Source organism: Typopeltis vanoorti, chromosome 19 (genome assembly GCF_054136105.1).
Source record: "Typopeltis vanoorti isolate ZY-2024b chromosome 19, IOZ_Tvanoo_1.0, whole genome shotgun sequence".
Taxonomy (NCBI): domain Eukaryota; kingdom Metazoa; phylum Arthropoda; class Arachnida; order Uropygi; family Thelyphonidae; genus Typopeltis; species Typopeltis vanoorti.
Genome location: NC_143567.1, coordinates 98,115,833 through 98,134,472, shown reverse-complemented (window position 1 = coordinate 98,134,472; position 18,640 = coordinate 98,115,833). Strand labels below are relative to the sequence as shown.

Below are 18,640 nucleotides of genomic sequence, written 5' to 3'. Positions count from 1 at the left end.
TGGATCACATCTGTTTCTTTATTTGTACTTCTGCGCCTTGAGTAGAAGTTATTCATAAAGATACCACATACACCAAAGGACACAAAATGATCACGGAGTACAGTGGACAGAAAAAAATGTGTATGTACAGAAGCTTCCATATCTTGGATAGGAAACAGCATAGTTATATAGTGAAATAAAAATGCAAATAATGAGAGTTATGTTAAATGCTGGAAACCACTTTTCATCATCATCAAATTCCTGATATATTCCTCAGGGAGTGTAAAGGATGTTATGATAGTACTACATGAAAAAGTTACACCATTACTAACTTCCTATCAGCAATTTTGCTCCAAATCTGTCAAGACTCCAACATTATTGATAGGAAGTTAGTAATGGTGTAACTTTTTCATGTAGTACCACCTGAGATTAGCTCTGCTAACACATTCCTGAATGCTAACAATGGCAAATTCTTTCCTAATATCCTCATTTTTAATAGCTGAAATGTTTTATTTGTTCTATAGGTTCACCATTCAGGATACATTGTCTTTGTATTTTCATTATCTATTTATTGCTAATTTTCATTTATTACAGCAGTTATTCAATTTAGTCAGGGAATCTTGTAGACTTTTACTGGATTTATTCAGAATTATAACATCTTCATAAAATAAAGAGCTAAATTAACATCACCAATTTTGATATCAGTTTTATTATTATTATTATTATTACAGGCAACTCCAAGGAGTCCATAGACTCAATGAGGGAGGCTAACGTCATGTCAAGAACAACTATTCAACATTCACACAGTAACTATCATACCTCGCCTTGAACTCATTTACAGTCATAGAACCCACAACAGACTCTGGCAGCTTATTCCACTCATTCACCACTCTCCAAGTAAAAAACCTAGCTCTAACACCCCTTGCTAACCACTCTCTTGCCCAGCTTCCGTGTATGGCCCCTAGTCCTCCCACCACCAATCCTATTCTCAAAAATATCTTCTGAATTAATCTTATAGAAACCCTTCAGTAATTTGAATGTCTCAATCATATCACCCCTTTTCCATCTATCAACCAATTTCTGCAACATACAAATCTTCAACCTGTTCTCATAAGGTTCATTCCATAGACCTGCTATCATCTTGGTCACTCGTCTCTGGATCCTTTCCGCCTCCTCCCCATCCATAAAAAAAACCCTGGCACCCATATCTGGGCACAGTAGCCCAGATGGGGCCTTATCAAGGCTCAATACAGAGGAACAATAACCTGTTTGGCTCTGCTTGTTAAAGTATTTTTCAGCAACCAAGTGATTTGATGAGCTGATTTAGCCACTTTTGCGATGTGCCCCCTAACCTTCAACTCCCTATCCACCAACACTCCCAAATCCCTGGCCTCGTCAATCTCCTGGAGTACAGTTCCACCAATGTGATATACTGCTGCTAATCTTTTCAGCCCAAAATGCATAACCTTACATTTTGCCACATTAAATTGGCATCCATTCTCTTTAGCCCATTCCTCCAAACTATCCAAATCATCCTGCAAAATTTTGACATCCTGTGCACTCACTATTGCTCTACCCAACTTTGCATCATCAACAAACAAATGAACAGTTCCTCTCGGATTCTTTCATGTATCGTTAATGAACAAATTAAACAGTATTGGTCCAAGAACAGAACCCTATGGCACATTACTAGTCACAGGCCATCTTTTGGACTCTACTCCTGAATAATCCACTCTCTGATATCTCTCTTTCCACCACCCTCCTATCCATCCACATATGCTGCAGTTTACTGATTAGAATTCCATGTGCTATCCTGTCAAAGGCCTTAGCAAGGTCCAGTAGAATCACTGTAAACCCATTATCCTTATCCAGTTCAGCCGTCACTGTGTTATAAAACGTGAGCAAGTTACTGAGGCATGATCTACCTTTCACAAAACCATGCTGTCCTCCATACATTGGATCCTCCTTTATGCAGTGGAACTATTTTCCCCGCTTTCCACCCCTTGGGACTAACCCAGACCCGAGAATCAAATTAAACAAAATGGTCAAGGGCACTGACAATTCTTTAGCCGCTTCATGTATGACACAAGCTGGTATACCATCCAATCCCACAGATGTATTGACATTGAGGTTTTGTAATAGACTATGCACCTCCACTTCATTCACCACAATTCCCGTATAAGCTGTTGGTTCTTTCATTTCTGCAATGGCACCAACTGGATGATATACTCTTGCAAAGTGCTTTCTCAGTAATTCCACTATATCAACTGATTCGGTTACCTCCCTACCATCAGCATTCTTTAAAATCATTCTGCCATATACATTTTTTCTTTTACTTGCAACATATCGAAAAAACTGTTTGGGATTCTCTTTAGCCTGCATGACTAATGTTCTTTAATAATTTGCTTTTGCTTTTCTTACCACACTTGTTACCCTTCTGGCCTGCGCTTATACCGTTCATGTGCCTGCAGGTCACCTTTCTCTGTTATTCCTTAAATTCCCTCCACAGTTGTTTCTTTTTTTGCAGCTCAAGCTTAATGGTGTTATTCATCCATTTAACCTCTACTTGCTTTATTATTCGGACTCTAGGTATACTGTCAGCCATTGCCTCCTGCAAACACTTCTTAACCGTCTCCCATGCACTATCAACATCCAGCCCTTGCAGTTTTACATGCCATGGCACTGAGCCAATCAAACTCCTGAGCTTGTCATACTTACCAGCCAGATAATTCCACATGTACCCTGTCTTAATTGTAAATTCCACACCTTTAGCCCCCTCCCAAGTCAAGACCCTATGATCACTCTCACCAATTGGTAGCAACATGGTCATATTTGTTACAGCCAAATTCTCAGATGCGATTATTAGGTCAAGCACTCTCCGACCCCTAGTATTTTCCATTACATGTTGTCTCAGATAGTTATCCCTTAATAACCGCATAAAATCCAATTCCTTCCTCCCATGTGTCCTCTCCTCCTTCCAATCATTTCTTCTATTTGCTTATGCATACTATCTCCATATATTCCATCACCTGGCCTGTAGCAGCACCCAATTGTATATTTTGTTCTGCTAGCCTCAATCTCACACCAAATAGCCTCAAATGTGCTCTTTTCTCTATCCTGTGGTTCAACTTCTATTCTCCTTGGCTGTTGCTCATCAGCTATCATCAATAACACTCCTCCCTCCCATTTTATTCTTGCTGTCACTCATGAACACACTATACCCCTCACATTCAATCCCACTAGCTATGTCATCTTCTGTCAGCCATGTTTCACTAATGCCAATAACCAAGGCTAAAAATTCTTCTTTCTTGTTCGTAATACTTCTGGCATTAGTATACATGAATTGCAGAAGCCCATTTGACCCATTCCTATTTTGATGCTTTATACTAACTATCCCATTCTGATTTGTTGTCCTTCCTACTCGTTCGGGCATATTACACACAACTGTCTCCCTAAAGTCTGCATATCTACATACTCTATTTAATACCACTTTCATTCATGATATGATCTATATAGATAATGAATAACAGTGGAGATAATGTGCACCATTATCACAAATCACACATCTGATTTAATATCAAACCATCTTCTTGAGCATTGAGTATTACATAGTCTCTATTTAGCTGTAATTCTAACTGCTGACTTACAGCTTAAGTAGAGACTATGTAATACTCAATATAATGTCCCTATACCATGTGACTCTACTTTTTGAAGAGCTTTTCTCTCGACACCTTGTCATTTGCCGTTTTCAGATCTACAAAAACCACTCTTGCCTGTTCATTTTTCTAACCCTGAAGCTTGCCTCTCTGCTGGCTAAATAATGCTACGTGATCTTAAGTATTCACAATACATGACACAGGTTGGTAGATGCATGCAAATTGTACATCCACTAATCTGAATTCTTGATAATCATCTTCACCCATCCAATAATACCTCTGATATATATATATTTTTTAAATCAATTTTGCTTTTATGTATACTGTGGACATCTCTCTTCTTGGTAATTCAGATCACAATCTTGTGCAAGTTTTTTCTCTCTCTGTCTGTCTCTCACAGAATGCCCTCTCCAGCCACTCTGAACCTAATATCTTTTGGCATTATGAAGGTATCAAGTGGAATGACATCCAGATCTTCTGTTCCTTTCCATGGTCAAATTACTGCTTTTTCTCTGTTGAAGTTACTTTAACAAAATATAAAAAATAAATAAATTATGTCCTGTGGCAGACTGCATTGGTTCTCCATGTTACAAAATTGCAAAAGACCTTTCCAAATTGCTTTTCTGTTCACAGGAAAGTCCTTTTCATTTGTCAAAAACAGTTCTCATTTTAAAGAAAAGATACTTTTCTTTAAAATGTACTTCATCTTTGCCAGAGGGATCTCCTTTTCAGTCTAGATTATTTCCTTATTCCCAAATGTTTCTTTATAGCAGAGGTGGGGAACCTTTTTTCTCTGAAGGACCATTTGGATATTTATAACATCAACTTAAAAATTAGCCTGCTATATTTGGTCAAACATTCAATTAACTCGCCTCTAATGCGATGGCTGGAACTGCTTCTCTTTGGTGAGGCATGTGATGTTAGCTGGTATTGATGATGTTGCTGCTCGCAACTGCTTTTCCAGGTTTGCATCAGTCAGTCTGGAGCACAGTTGACTCTTTGCGATGGTAAGTTTTGAAAAGAATTGCTCACAGCAGTAAGTTGTTCCAAACACAGATGCATATTTCAATGCATGTCTCCTCAAAGTGGGAAATTCATCATGGCTTATGTAATGTTTATAGAACTCAAGCAGTGGGAGGTTGTTGTAGCTAGCTTTCAGCACATCATCGCTTTGCAGCTGAATGATTTCGTGTTGTAGGTTATCAGGCATATCAGTTGGTTCCACATTGAACGGTGTCGGTAAAGATGTTCAATTCCATTTGTTTACTTTTCACTTCCTTGAATCTTTCATTAAATGCCTCAATTAGTTTTTCACATTCACGAGCATATTCAAGTGTCATGCAAGGCTTTTATCCTTCCAGAGTGGAGAAATGCACCATGTTATTCCTTTCGAGTTGCACTTTCCATAGCCTTAATTTAGCTTCGAATGATTTCATGTTTGAAAGCAGGGAACTGAGAAACTGTTTTGGGCCCCTGCATCTTGACGTTCAGCTCTGAGAGGTACTTGATAATGTCCACCAGGAATGCTAGATCACACAGTCACTTGATATCATTGAGCTCCCTGACAGGTTTTTTCTTTATCTCCATGAACTGCTTGACTTCATCCTGTAGTTTGTAAAACTTAATGAGCATGTTCCCGCGACTCAGCCATTGCACTTCACGGTGATAAACAAGATAACTGTACTCAGACTCGAGATCATTCAGTAACTCCTTAAACTGGCCGCTGTTAAATTCTCGGCTTTGACAAAATTTATGCATGACACTACTGTTGACATCACATTGTTGAGCCGCAACAGCTGTGCACAGGGACTTCCTTGGTGTATGATGTAGTGGCATATAATTAAATCACTTGGATCAAGACTGAGATGATTCAGTTCTTTCTTGACAGATGCAATTAACCCTTTTTGCGAGCCAACCATGGCTGGAGCTCCATCTGTATTGAGGCCACTTAACTTTTAAAATGTTAGTTCAAGTTTTTTCATTGATAAAACAAGTCCTCACCTCTCGTAGTGCCATGCATGGCTTCCAGTTACAGCAGCTCCTCTCGCGTGTCAAACTCTGCAGTTATCCCACGAACGAGAAAACAGCATGTTAAGCAGTATTTGTTATGTCCATTATCTCGCCACAAGCCAGAGAGAAAAATTGGAAATCTCCTGCAGAATCCTTTAATCTTTTTTCAATATCTTGTCCTAAGTCAGTAATCTGGTCTGAGATGGTTCTCTGAGACAAACTAACACACTGAAACAATTTTACTTTGTCTGGTACTAACAACTCCACAGCAGCCACCATGCACTCTTTCACAAACTCTCCCTCTACACGAGGCCTCAGCTTCTTTGCAATTAGCTCGTTCACTACATAACTCGTCTGAATAACATCTCTGCCACACACAACAAGGCCTAGTGAAAGCAGACACATTTGGCCTCCCAATTCATTGAGTTTAGCATGTTTTGAGCTGTAATGATGTTGTCCAGATTGGCTTTTTTCATTACTGCTAACACATCGCCACAAACTAGGCACACAGGTTTGCCTTTGACTTTAACAAAAAAAAGAAACATTTGTCCATTTCTCTTGGAAAGATCGACACTCTGCATCAACTGTTCTTTTCTTTGTAGGATGTCACTCCACTTTAGTTATAATAACTATCCAGTGTGTGTGTGTCACCAGTTACATAGTTATTTTGCTTTGATCACTGTTCTAATCCTGTACCTTGGATTTGGAACATATCCTCCAGCGTTCGTGCCATTGACTCTCAAGGTCTTCTCGTCAGCTGCCACAGCAGCCGATGAGTAGCATACATGTCTGTTCCTGTCATGTACTTGTATGTGTCCTGTCTATCCCATAATGGACGTTCCTTGCTTGTCTCTCAAAATTTACATCATTATTATGACTCACTTAATATAAATTTATGTTGCTATGAAAAAAGCTCCTAGATTTATTGAATTTAGAGTCCTGCCTGCGATTGCCTTGGCAGGGCCAGACCAAATGATTTCGCAGGCCTTATATGGCCCATGGGCCAGACGTTCTCCACCCCTGCTTTAGAGGAAACACTTACCTCAAGCAAGATTTTTCTGCAGATATTGTCAGCCTATTTGACTTTGTCATTCATTCTGGCTACTTCACATGCCAAAATAAACTCTACCAACAAATTGAGTGCGCAGCAATTGGTAGTCCTATTTCTTCCACACTAGCTAACTACTTCATGGAAAGATTTGGACAGTGTATACTGAATAGCATCCTTCCTAAGCCATCCTTAAGGTATAGTAGGTATAGATATGACGATAATGTTTCTGCAGTTTGGCATGGGTTTCATACAGACCTACAAGAGTGTGTCAGTAAGATCAACAACCTCCACCATCGCATCCAGTTCACTTGAGTCCGAAGAGACTATTTGGATTGCCTTTTTCAGATCTTATTACTTCAGATTGTAGTCTTCGCTTCTCAGTATTCAGAGATAAAACACATACTGGATTTTACATTCATTCCTCTTTCACACCATCATAATTATGAAAAATCTGGCACCATTAAGACTTTAGTATTTTGAGCACACTCTCTTTACTTTACTAAATTGCTGCTCTCTCAAGAAATAAATCACATTAAGTCCATTACTACTGGGTTTTACCGAATCATATATCAACAATAATTGTAGTTTCATTATCATCTGTCTCATCAAAATAGTGATGCAGAGGTGGCCTGTTGTGTCGCCATTCCCTATGTTAAAGGTGTCTCAGAAGGTAAAGTCAAATTACTTAGATCTGTTGGCCTACAAGTGTCCTTCCATCCTATCAACAAGATATTTACTTTTCTAAAGATAAACTAAATATAAACATCTGCTTTTGTATGACCTTGGAGTGTATCAAATTCCTTGCAAGTGTGGATTATATTTTGGCCAAACAGGTAGATCTGCAGTCGTACATCTTGATGAACATTTAGACTAAGTTCAGTTCTATGATCCTGAGCAATCAGGACTTGTCGAGCATTCTGTCGCTACCAGACACACAGTTCTTTAGAAGAAAATTAAGGTTCTCCATAGAAGTAATAATCTCTTGGAACATTTATACAAAAAGAGTTGGGAGACCTTGCTGCACATCAACCAAATCTAAATAGAAATGATGAACTTAAGTTATCCCTCTTATAGGACTTCACAAATTCCAGAATTCACTTAAATTTAATTATCTATCTATATATTTTTAATGAATTAAATTTTTATTTTATTTATTATTTTTTAAAATCTTGTTAAAGGTATTTTTACTAGAACCTTAATATAATTAGACCCATGATTAATGGTATCTTCATACTGAAGATACCCTTGATACTGTGGCAAAAATTTTATACTAATATAAATATATATACCTAAAGTAAATCCATTTTATGTTATTTATTAAGAAACTAAGTACCACACACCTGTGATATTTTGACAAAAAGACATCAGAAGAATACTAAACAACTTAGATACTAAAAAGTGTTCTGGTCCCAGTGGCATCTTTCCATTTGTATTCAAGCATTGTACTCCACAGCTAATCCGTATCTTATATTGTCTCTACAATCATTTATACGATGGCTAGGGATCCCAGATAATTTGGAAAAATTTACGGGACACTTATGACTAAGGGTGAAAGTTTAGTATGCGCATCCATCGCAAAAATGCCAGTCTTACAAAATGATTCTAACTTTCCAAGTGTGTGCGTGGTAAGGTTTACTATGCACACACTTTACTAAATATAAGTAAACAAATAGTAAATCCAATTGTTAGGCTGCATATTTTCATTAAGCCACTTTCAAATGGTTTTTTTACTTACTATTATAGATACAAAATAGATTGTTAATACAGTAATGCTCTTCTCACCTGACAATATTCTTATTAATCAGTCTTGCTCACTCTTGCAATATTTTTCTGAAGAAGGAATTTCGTAAAACGTCTGTAAAATACGGGACGTCTGGGATCCCTAATGATGGCACTTATTCCAGGGTGTGGAAGGAAGCACATATTGATGCTATTCTAAAGAAGGGAGATAAGTCTGCCCTATTGCTATCACCTCAGTCCTCTCCAAAATAATGGAGAAATCAACTTAAATAGACTTACAACCACTAGTATGAATTCCACCAATCCAGACTGGACACTTACCAAGGAAAGGTTGGGGGAAATATGCTTTTGCTCTTGAAATTTCCAGAGCATTTGATTTTGTCTGCATCAAGGCCTAGTCAGTAAAATGCCATCCTTCGATCTACCTCCTGCCTCTGTAATTAGGTAGCATGCTCTTCCCCCCCCCCCACCACCACCAACACAGGAGTACCCCGAGACATTCCTGCATCGGTGGAGTGACTAAGGGCTGTATCCTGTTACATTTCTTCTTTCTCCCATACATAAATAACCTCTCTGTCACCAGTAATCTTATCCACAGCTTTGCTGACAACAGCAAATTATCTGTTCTACTCATTCAAAAGACATTCCAAGCTTCAAGGTATTCTACAACTAATGTCCTCCTGAACGCTGATCTCTATATCATCCTTCAGTGAAGCAAGGATAACCTGGTCATCTTCAGTACCACCAAAATGTAGCCTTGTCTTTTTGTGCAAAAGCTATCTCAACTGAGCTGTCCTTACTCTCAGTAATCCAGTCTGATTAGATCTGCTACTTTTCTCATCCATCTACTAAGTTCATATAAATCCACCCATTCATAGAATACTTGTTTTAGGTGTATGACACCAAACATAGTGTGATATGCCTAAATCTTGCCAAAAAATATCTTGATGCTTCAGTGTGTTTTGCAGTTGAACTGAAAAAGGATGTTGGGCAGCTGATGTTCTTGTTTCAGTACACAACAGAAAGTGTTTGAGGAATGATGAGTGCCAATTGAGTGGAGTACTGTTTGTGGAAGTATCTGCAGAAAAGACAGAGCTGAAACAGCATATCTGCAAGTCAGGAGGGATCATTCTGTCAACTGAATCATTCTTCCCTGGACAGCATAGAATTTTTAGGTAGGTTTATATAAGGATAGTCTGAAAAATTCTCGGCCTAACAATGAAAAAACGAATTTATAATTTCAAAATTATTTTTATTTTTCAACATAATCTCCCTTAAGACTAATACATTTATTCCAGTGATGCTCCAGCACCATTATCCCATCCCTGTAGTGGTTCTCTGTAAGATCTGCAAAATACCCCTCTACAGCTACAATCACCTCTTGATTCAAAGAAAAATGCTGACTAGCGAGGAAGAGTTTTAATTTTAGGAAGAGATAGAAGTCAGAGGGAGCCAAATCTGGTAGATGTAGTAGATATAGTAGATGTTCCAACAATTCATAATGCAGATCCCTTAATTTTTCCATTCCCAAAACACCTTTGTGGGCAGGTGCATTGTCCTGATGAAAGATGATTTTTTTTCTTCTGCAAACGGGTCCTTTTCTCGCGAATTTTTTCATCTAGTCGAGTTAAAAGATCGGAATAATATTCTCCAGTTATTGTTTTACCCCCTTCAAGATAATTAATAAACAAAATGCCTTTTGTGTCCCAAAACACCGACGCCATGACCTTTCCTGGTAGTGGAACTGACTTTGTCTTCTTTGGCGCTGAACAACTGGCTTCTGTCCACTGTTTTGACTGCTGTTTGGATTCTGGTGTGTAATGGTGAATCCAAGTCTCATCCATAGTAAAAAATCGACGCACAAAATCAGTTTTATTCTTGTTAAAATGCTCCAAGCACTGTTCAGATATTTTCATGCAAGTGAGTTTTTGATCTGCTATGAGTAAGCACGACACCCACTCGTGCAAAGCTTTTTTATTTGCAATTATTCATGCAAATTATATCCTCCTACATGTTCTTTTGAAATACCTATAGTGTCAGCAATTTCATGCATTTTGACTCGCCGGTCATCCAATACCATATTGTGCACTTGATCAATGATTTCTGAACACTTTTTGGACATCCTTCATGTGGATCATCTTCAAGGTTGGTACGGCCATGTTTAAACTCGATAGCTCGTTTTTTAATTGTCGAAAATGAAGGAGAAGAGTGCCCATAAACTTTTATGAACTTCAAATAAATATCTTTTGGCATTAAACCTTCTTTTACAATGAATTTTATAACTGCACGATACTCGATTTTATCCATTTCAAGGGATATAGACAACACTTTTGTTTCAGACAGCTGTTTAAAACAAACTACTTAATAGAATGACTTGCAATTTCACATGGATGCTTATGACAGATGTACCAACTTAGTGGGGAAAAAGTCTTGCTGATAGTGTTGCCATCTATGGTCAAGGCCGAGAACTTTTCAGACCCCCTTTGTACATTCTTTTCTATTATAGATGCTACTTTTCTCATCCATCTACTAAGTTGATACAAATCCACCCATTCGTAGAATACTTGTTTTAGGTGTATCACACCAAACATAGTGCGATATGCCTAAAACCTGCCAAAAATATCTTGATGCTGTCCATAGAAGATTGATTCAGCTGATAGATGATCCCTCCTAACTAACAGACATGTCTCTGTTTTTTCCACAAATACTGCTCCACTGAATTGGCACTCATCATTCCTCCAGTACTTTCTGTTGTATGTTTGAAACAAGAACTGAAAAGAGATGTTGGGCAGCTGCCCAACATCTCTTTTCAGTTCAGCTGCAAAACACCGAACCTACTTCTCCTCTTCCTCTTTTGTGTCATCTACCTCTCTCCTGTGGAGCAGCCTTCCTTAATGAAGCGTTTCAAAACAACTACAACATTCAGCTTTTCAAGTAAATGACAATAAATTTCTTTTCTTTTCCAACCCTGATCTGCACACTACACACAGCATTGATATGCTATACGTTCTTCTACCTCACATGTATGGGATCAGTAAAAAATTTCAGTTATCAAAAGACCTTAAAATCTGGATACTGAATATATGTAAAAAATTATGATAGCAATCCATGTGACTCCCATTTTAATGTATTTTTGTCGGTTTTTAATTTGAAACTTCTGTTTTTTTCAGATGGCATCTAGTTATTATTAAGTATTTTTAGTTTGCCTTGTGTGTTTATTGAAATATCAGAGTTTCACAGTAAGGTTTTCATTGTTATCTGTTTCTTCCCTTCACATCCGATTACTAGCCCTGTTAGTGTTTAATTATTATTCTATCCAAATGGAAAATGATGTCCTAACCTGATAGTAATATCACTGTTTTATGTAAGTAGAGCACAAAGCTAATTTATGAATAGAATATCCCCTCTTCCCCGAAAAAAAAAAAAAAATCACATCTGAATAAGAATGGATGAATTCTCACTGATGTAGTGTGCAAAATTAACTGTACTGCACAATCCATTTTTTTTTTGTGTAGAACCATATGTTGTGTAGAACCAGCTGTTATGATACATTATTGTCTCTTGTTATCTCTTATGTGTTCTGTAGAAATAAATTAAAAAAAATAAAAAATTAAGTTGCCATTGACTTTACTTACCAAAAAAAACTGACACTAAATATCACAAATAAAACTGCATCTAATAAAAAATATTTTGTATTAGATACAATTTTAATCCCACTTAGGATAGCAGAAGAAAACAGTTGGTCTGTTTTAGTATACTCTAGAAATCTGCTGAATCAAAAAGATGGATGATTAATTCACATGAAAATTGATAAAAAATATTAAAATATTGATAATTACAACGATGTATTAATTTTAATGTGCTTTAAAGTATTTAAAAATAAGTCAAGTAAATATTTGTTTATTTTTTTTTAATTTTAGGGACACTTTGCATATTTTTCTACAAGCTGCAGGAAAGAAGTTCAGTTTTACAATAATGCTGTTGATGCTATCACTGATATTCCAGATGGAGCAAAGCTGTTAGTAGGAGGTAAAGCATAGCTATATAAATGCTGTTGATTTTTAAATGACTGAAAACCTAATTACAACAGATTAAAACTTAATTGAAACAGCTATTAACACTTTGAAAAACATTTAAAGTGACTATACAAAAAGAAAAAAAAAATCACTGCAGCAAAAATAGTTCTTATAAAATTTAGGAATTAAATGCAGTGCTGTTTTATTTATATTTGGATGGCAACTACAGTTCTGTTATCACTGTCATTACTCTTGATAAATATGCCGTTTCCTTGAAAACATAAATAGATATCTCACCTTATAATTTTTTAATTTCCTTTTCTAATTTTGATTTTTTCTGAATTCTATTACGCTTGTAATTAATTTAAACAGGTATAGTTGCCACGTTTGAATATTTAAAACTCAGTTATTACATGTGATTGTATATTAGTTACATTTTGAAAAAACAAATTATTTTCAGGATTTGGTCTCTGTGGCATTCCAGAAAATTTGATTAATGCTATGATTCAGAAAGGAATTAAAGATCTTACATTGGTCAGCAATAATGCAGGGGTTGATGATTTTGGTTTGGGTCTTCTTTTAAAAACAAAACAGGTAAATTTTCTAAATTTTAATATGTTAGCTTTGTTATACATTGATGATGTGTGAGTTATCTGTTTTTGTCATTTAAATGCAGTAATTTACCATCTGCATTTAGTAATTAAACTTTTATTAAAATAATTTAATTTTTTTTGTTATTGTTTTGTTTTTAATTTCACATGCTGGCCTGGTTGACCGAGTGGGTAGCGTATCCGCTCTCCAGCCAAAAGACTGCGAGTTCAAATCGGCTGTGGGCATGGATGTTTGTGATTGTTTGTGAAAATACTAGTGGTGGTGGTCAGCAGTAGATGGCGTTGGTGTAAGTGTTGAATGTAGTTGGCGGATTGAGTAGTGGAGATGGAGAGTTGTGGAGTAGGTGCACTCCCTCAATGAGTCTTTGGACTCCCTGGAGGTGCTATGTAATAATAAGTTGCAGAACCTATAGCATACTACTGTCATGTATGAGTAAGAGGCTAAATAGAGAGGAGGGAACTTTTTTCTGAAAGTGGAAATTGTAGCTATTCGGAGCACCATATAGGGAAAGTCAGATGAAATACAAAAAAGGAAGTTGCTTCATCGGTATGAAATACAAGCAGTTCCTACTTAGAGTTCTTGGGTGTAAGATTTTTTTTTTTTTTTTCCCAAGTATCAACAAAATCAAAAATATGAACAGTAAATGGAATGAGTACACAGTCTTGCCTTAAATACTGTTACAACTTCCACACACTGCTCACAGAATTGTGTAAGTGGCACTGTGTGCAGCCAACATTCGCATGTTTATCAGTATAAAGAGAGAGGTTGTCTAGCTGTATGGGTTAACATGCAGTGGGGAGACTACGAGAACATGTAGCTCTAATAGCACTTCAAGGTTGGAATGCAGTTACCTGTTATTTTCAAAATGCTAAAAACACTCAGGATCAGTAGGATGTTTGTGTATCAGACTGCTAACCATTATAATGATACAGAAGATATATTTGACCACCAAGAACGGGTTCAGCACACTGCATTAGGGCACAACAGCTTGTAAGGACTGTGAAGGCATGCATCCACCATAATCCTGTGAAAACGCAGATAATGATGTCGCAAAAGATGGATGTTTTGCAGAGAACGATGTCATGTGTACCAACTGATGACCTGGGAGCGAGAGTTCTACTGGACACGTCCAAACACCAGAACTTATGCGTCAGAGTGATAAAATCATAGGCACTTCTCTGGTGGTAAGCAAACAATAGACACAGCGATATCCTATTCAGAGCTGAGAAGATTTTCACCATTGAATAGTTGTTTAACTGCCAAAATGATGGGTATGTGCTAATGCACCTAGGGTTCAGAGAAGTACCACCCTTTGTTATTGATGGCTTGGTGGGGAGGGTGTTTAAGTTACATTTCTACAAGAAAGGGAGTCAAAACCTACACCAAAGTGTATCAAGACACCATGCTGCTGGAACCTGTGATATGAAACCCTGAACAACACCTTGTTTCATGGTAGGCAATGGGCCTTCCAACAGGACTCATCCCATGCACACAAGGCGAGGACTACACAACAGTGGTTGGAGACAAATGTGCCTAACCACATATCACCTTCTGATTGGTTGTCTGGAAGTTCCAATCTGAATCCGTTGGACTTCAAATTGTGGTTGGAGCTTGAGAGAGTATCCTGCAAGAAATGACATCCTAGCATCGCTAATGTGAAGGTGGATTTCAAGCGAGCAGTGGCAGCGTTTCCATTGGATACTGTGCGTTCTGCCATTGATATGTGGCCTCACAGACTTCAGGCATGCATGAAGGCAAAACAGAGACATTTTAAACATTGAGTGCTGCTGTATACACTTTATACATGTGTGTTTTGAGGCTTAAGTGCTGTGAAGAATTCATGTGAGAGGTTTAATGGAATATTAACAGCACTGAGAAAGGATTAAAACTAATTTTAATACTTCCAATATTTCATCTCCGTCACAGAGACATCTTCGGGGATTACAAAAACTTTTTGTAACAACACACACACAAATACATTATTGTATTTTTTTTGTAATCCGCGAAGATGTCTCTGTGATGGAGACGAAATATTGGAAGTATTAAAATTAGTTTTAATCCTTTCTCAGTGCTGTTAATATTCCATTAAACCTCTAACATGAATTATATGTCATCATAATCATCATCAAATTCCTGCCATGTACCCTCAAGGGGTGTACAGGATATGATAGTACTACATGAAAAAAATTACATCGTTATTAATTTCCTATCTACAATTTTCCTCCAAATCAGTCTGTTACTTGTCAAGACTCCAACATTATCAGATCTTATATTTCTATCGTCTAAAGCACTTTGTACTGTATCAATCCACCTATATCTTGGTCTTCCTCTGGGTCGTTTTGCTGCCAACCTCGCAGAGAACGCTTGTTTTGCTAATCTTTCCTTGCCCATTCAGTTTAAGTGGCCATACCACCTGAGATTAGCTCTGCTAACGCATTCCTGGATGCTGACAATGTCAAGTTCTTTCCTAATATCCTCATTTTTAATATGATATCGCCATTGACGCCATCTGTTCATGCCTATAATCTTTCTCAGGACTCTCATATCTGTGGTCTCTAGTCTTTGGTCAAGTGTTTTACTTCTAACCCAGCTCTCAGATCCATAAGTTAAAACTGGTTTGAACACTGTCTTGTATACAGCTAATTTAGTGTTCCAACTAATTTCTCTCTTATTCCATATGAATTTATTCAATTAACTGCCTACCATGCCAGCTTTGCTGGTATGTTGGGAAGTCAATTGAATTGCTGATTCTGTCTATTTCCATATTCAATTTACCATCTTCAGTAAAAATCATGCCTAAATAGCTGAAATGTTTTACTTGTTCCACAGGTTCTCCATTCACAACACAGTTGACATTTTCAATGATTCTGCCTATTTTCATTGTCTTTGTCTTTTTATTGCTGACCTTCATACCATATCTATTACAACAGCAATTGAATTTAGTCAGAATCTTGCAGACTTGTAGTGAATTTATTTAGAAGTATAACATCATCCACATAAAGCAAAGAGCTAACATTAACATCTCCAATTTTGATATCATGTTTAATACAGCTTTCCTTCATAATGTGATCCATATAGATAATGAATAACAGAGGGGATAATGTGCATCCTTGTCTCACACCAGATTTAACATTAAACCATCTTCCTGTACTTCCTTCAATTCTAACTGCTGACTTACAACTCAAATAAAGACTAAGTATTGCTTGATATAATGCCCCATTGACACCATATAACTGCAGCGTATTGAATAGCTTCTCTCTTGGCACCTTGTCATATGCCTTTTCCAAATCGACAAAACTTAAATTCAGATCTTTGTTATGTTCCCATGCTTTCTCGACTGTTTGTCGTAAAGTGAAGATCTGATGATGACAGCCTCTATTTGGCCTTAATCCAGCTTGTTCTTCACCAAGCTTTTCTTCCACAATTCTTCTCAACCGTTTCTCAAGTATACTTGCATAGATCTTGCCAGGAGCACTCAGTAGGGAAATACCTCTGTAATTCTCACATGCAGTTTTATTTCCCTTTTTATATATGGGTACTATGAGAGCTCTACTGCAATCATCAGGAAATCGTCCATATGTCCAGGCTTTCTGAACTATGCAGTGCAGCCACTGTAAGATTCTTATACCACCATACTTCAGCATTTCTGGTCGAATATCATCTATTCCTTCTGCCTTTCTACATTTCAAGCCTTTGATGGCTTTTTCTACTTCAAGTATGGATACGTATTCCTGACTGCATGCATGGTCAGTGTTTTTTACCACTGTGCTGTCATCACTGCTTGTTTCATTTAGCAGTTTTTCAAAGTAATTACTCCATACTTCAAGGATATCTTTTTCTCCCGTTTTCATGTCACCTTTATCATCTCTAATTCCTTTTACAGCACTCTTTCCTCCATTCCTAAGCTTCTTCAACAACCTCCAGAATATTTTGCCACCTTCTTGATATTTATTTTCTATATTCTTGTCAAAGTCCTCCCATGACTTTTGTTTAGCTAGTTTTGCACAGTGTTTAGCATTCTTGCATTTGTCTCTATATTCTTTAAGAGAACAAGCTGACTTATTTGACAGGAACTTTTGATATGCTTTCTTCTTTTCCTTCACTGCCTCTTTAACTTCCTGTGTCCACCAGGGAGTTCTGATTTTTTTATCCTTACAGACAACCTCACCACATGCCTCTCTGGCAGAATCAATCAATGTTTTCTTCAGAGTTTGCCACTGAATCTCCAAGGTTTGATTCCTGTTCTCAAACTCTTTCATTTTTTCTTCAATAATCTTTGTGTAGTTTAGTCTACAGTTCACATCTGAGAGCTGCTCAACTTTTATTCGCTTTAAAACTTTCTTACATGTTATTCTTTTCAATATGAAATTCAATTTTATCCTACTCAAGACTAAATAGTGATCACTTCCAATTTCAAATCCTCTGTACACTCTGGTGTCCTGCACCAGGGAGAAAACATCACTATCAACAATAACATAGTCAATGAGACTTTTCTTATTCCTTGCCTCTTCTCTCCATGTGAATTTGTGCACATTTTTATGTTGGAACATAAAATTCTACCTTAGTATAACCTTCTGTTGGACCATAGGCACAAATAAGTCTCATTGTCCAGTTCCCCATTCTCATATTTGCCCACATTACTCTACTTGAGACTGACTGCCTTTCAAGAAGATTAGCCTCGTATTTTGTGTTGAATACTATGGCTACTCCTTCTTTTCCTTGATTGTCATTGCCTGAATATAACATTTTGTATTTATTGCTCAGAAAGATCTCACCAGTTTTGGTCTTTTTTGTTTCAGTCACCCCTATTATGTCGATCTGGTACTTATCTAATTCCTCAGCTAGCTCCATTTCTTTGCCATTCAGGCTTCTTACGTTGATAGTACCGATCTTTAACTCTGGTGATGTTGTGTTGTGGTTTGTTTTCAGATTTGTTCCAGTAGCTGACTTTTCGCTGTTCGCCCTGGTTCCCTGGCGAAAACAACGGGGGCCTTGTTTAACCGGGCAACGTCCCAGCCGGCATGAAATTTTGTCATGTTGTACCATCATTTTTTATTTTGGTTTAACCAATAAGAATACAATTTGGTCGTCTAAATCCCAAATTGCCAGCCCATCCTCGTCCATTCAGTATCCAAGTAGATACCCAACAGGGTGCACCACGAGAAGGTGAGGATTGGACATTAGGTCAGAAGCCCTGGTCGGTTCTCCGCATTCCTTTCAAGGCTTTGCGGAGGTCTCCTATCAGTTATACAGCTTTGACCCTTAAGCACCCCTTGACCCTTTTTACTGTTCAAGTTGTAACAGTATCTATGGCTAGACTAGGTAGATACTGAACATTCTTATATATGGCATTTCAAACTGTGCACTTTCTGATACAACACAGTACCAGAAGAGATCATACAAAATTAAACAGGATAAGTCATTAATATTTCTAACCAATTGCAGGTTAAAGTTTCTACAACAACATCGATCTGCTTCAAGCACATGATGCTAAGCTCAGAAATTAAGTATTAAAATGGCAAAATTTGAAGAAAGTGATTAAACAACAGAAAACCCTGTTCATTCCCCCAGTCTTA

General features: G+C 37.3%; 1 protein-coding gene across 1 annotated transcript in view; it reads left to right on the top strand.

Moving 5' to 3' along the window:
- Positions 1 to 18,640, top strand: part of SCOT (Succinyl-CoA:3-ketoacid CoA transferase) — a 210,706-nt gene that overhangs the window by 11,542 nt on the left and 180,524 nt on the right. Inside the window, exons 2-3 of the mRNA XM_090408800.1 lie at positions 12,357 to 12,465; positions 12,913 to 13,046. Coding sequence (XP_090264926.1) covers positions 12,357 to 12,465; positions 12,913 to 13,046 — 243 coding nt within the window. The remainder of the gene's footprint in view (positions 1 to 12,356; positions 12,466 to 12,912; positions 13,047 to 18,640) is intronic.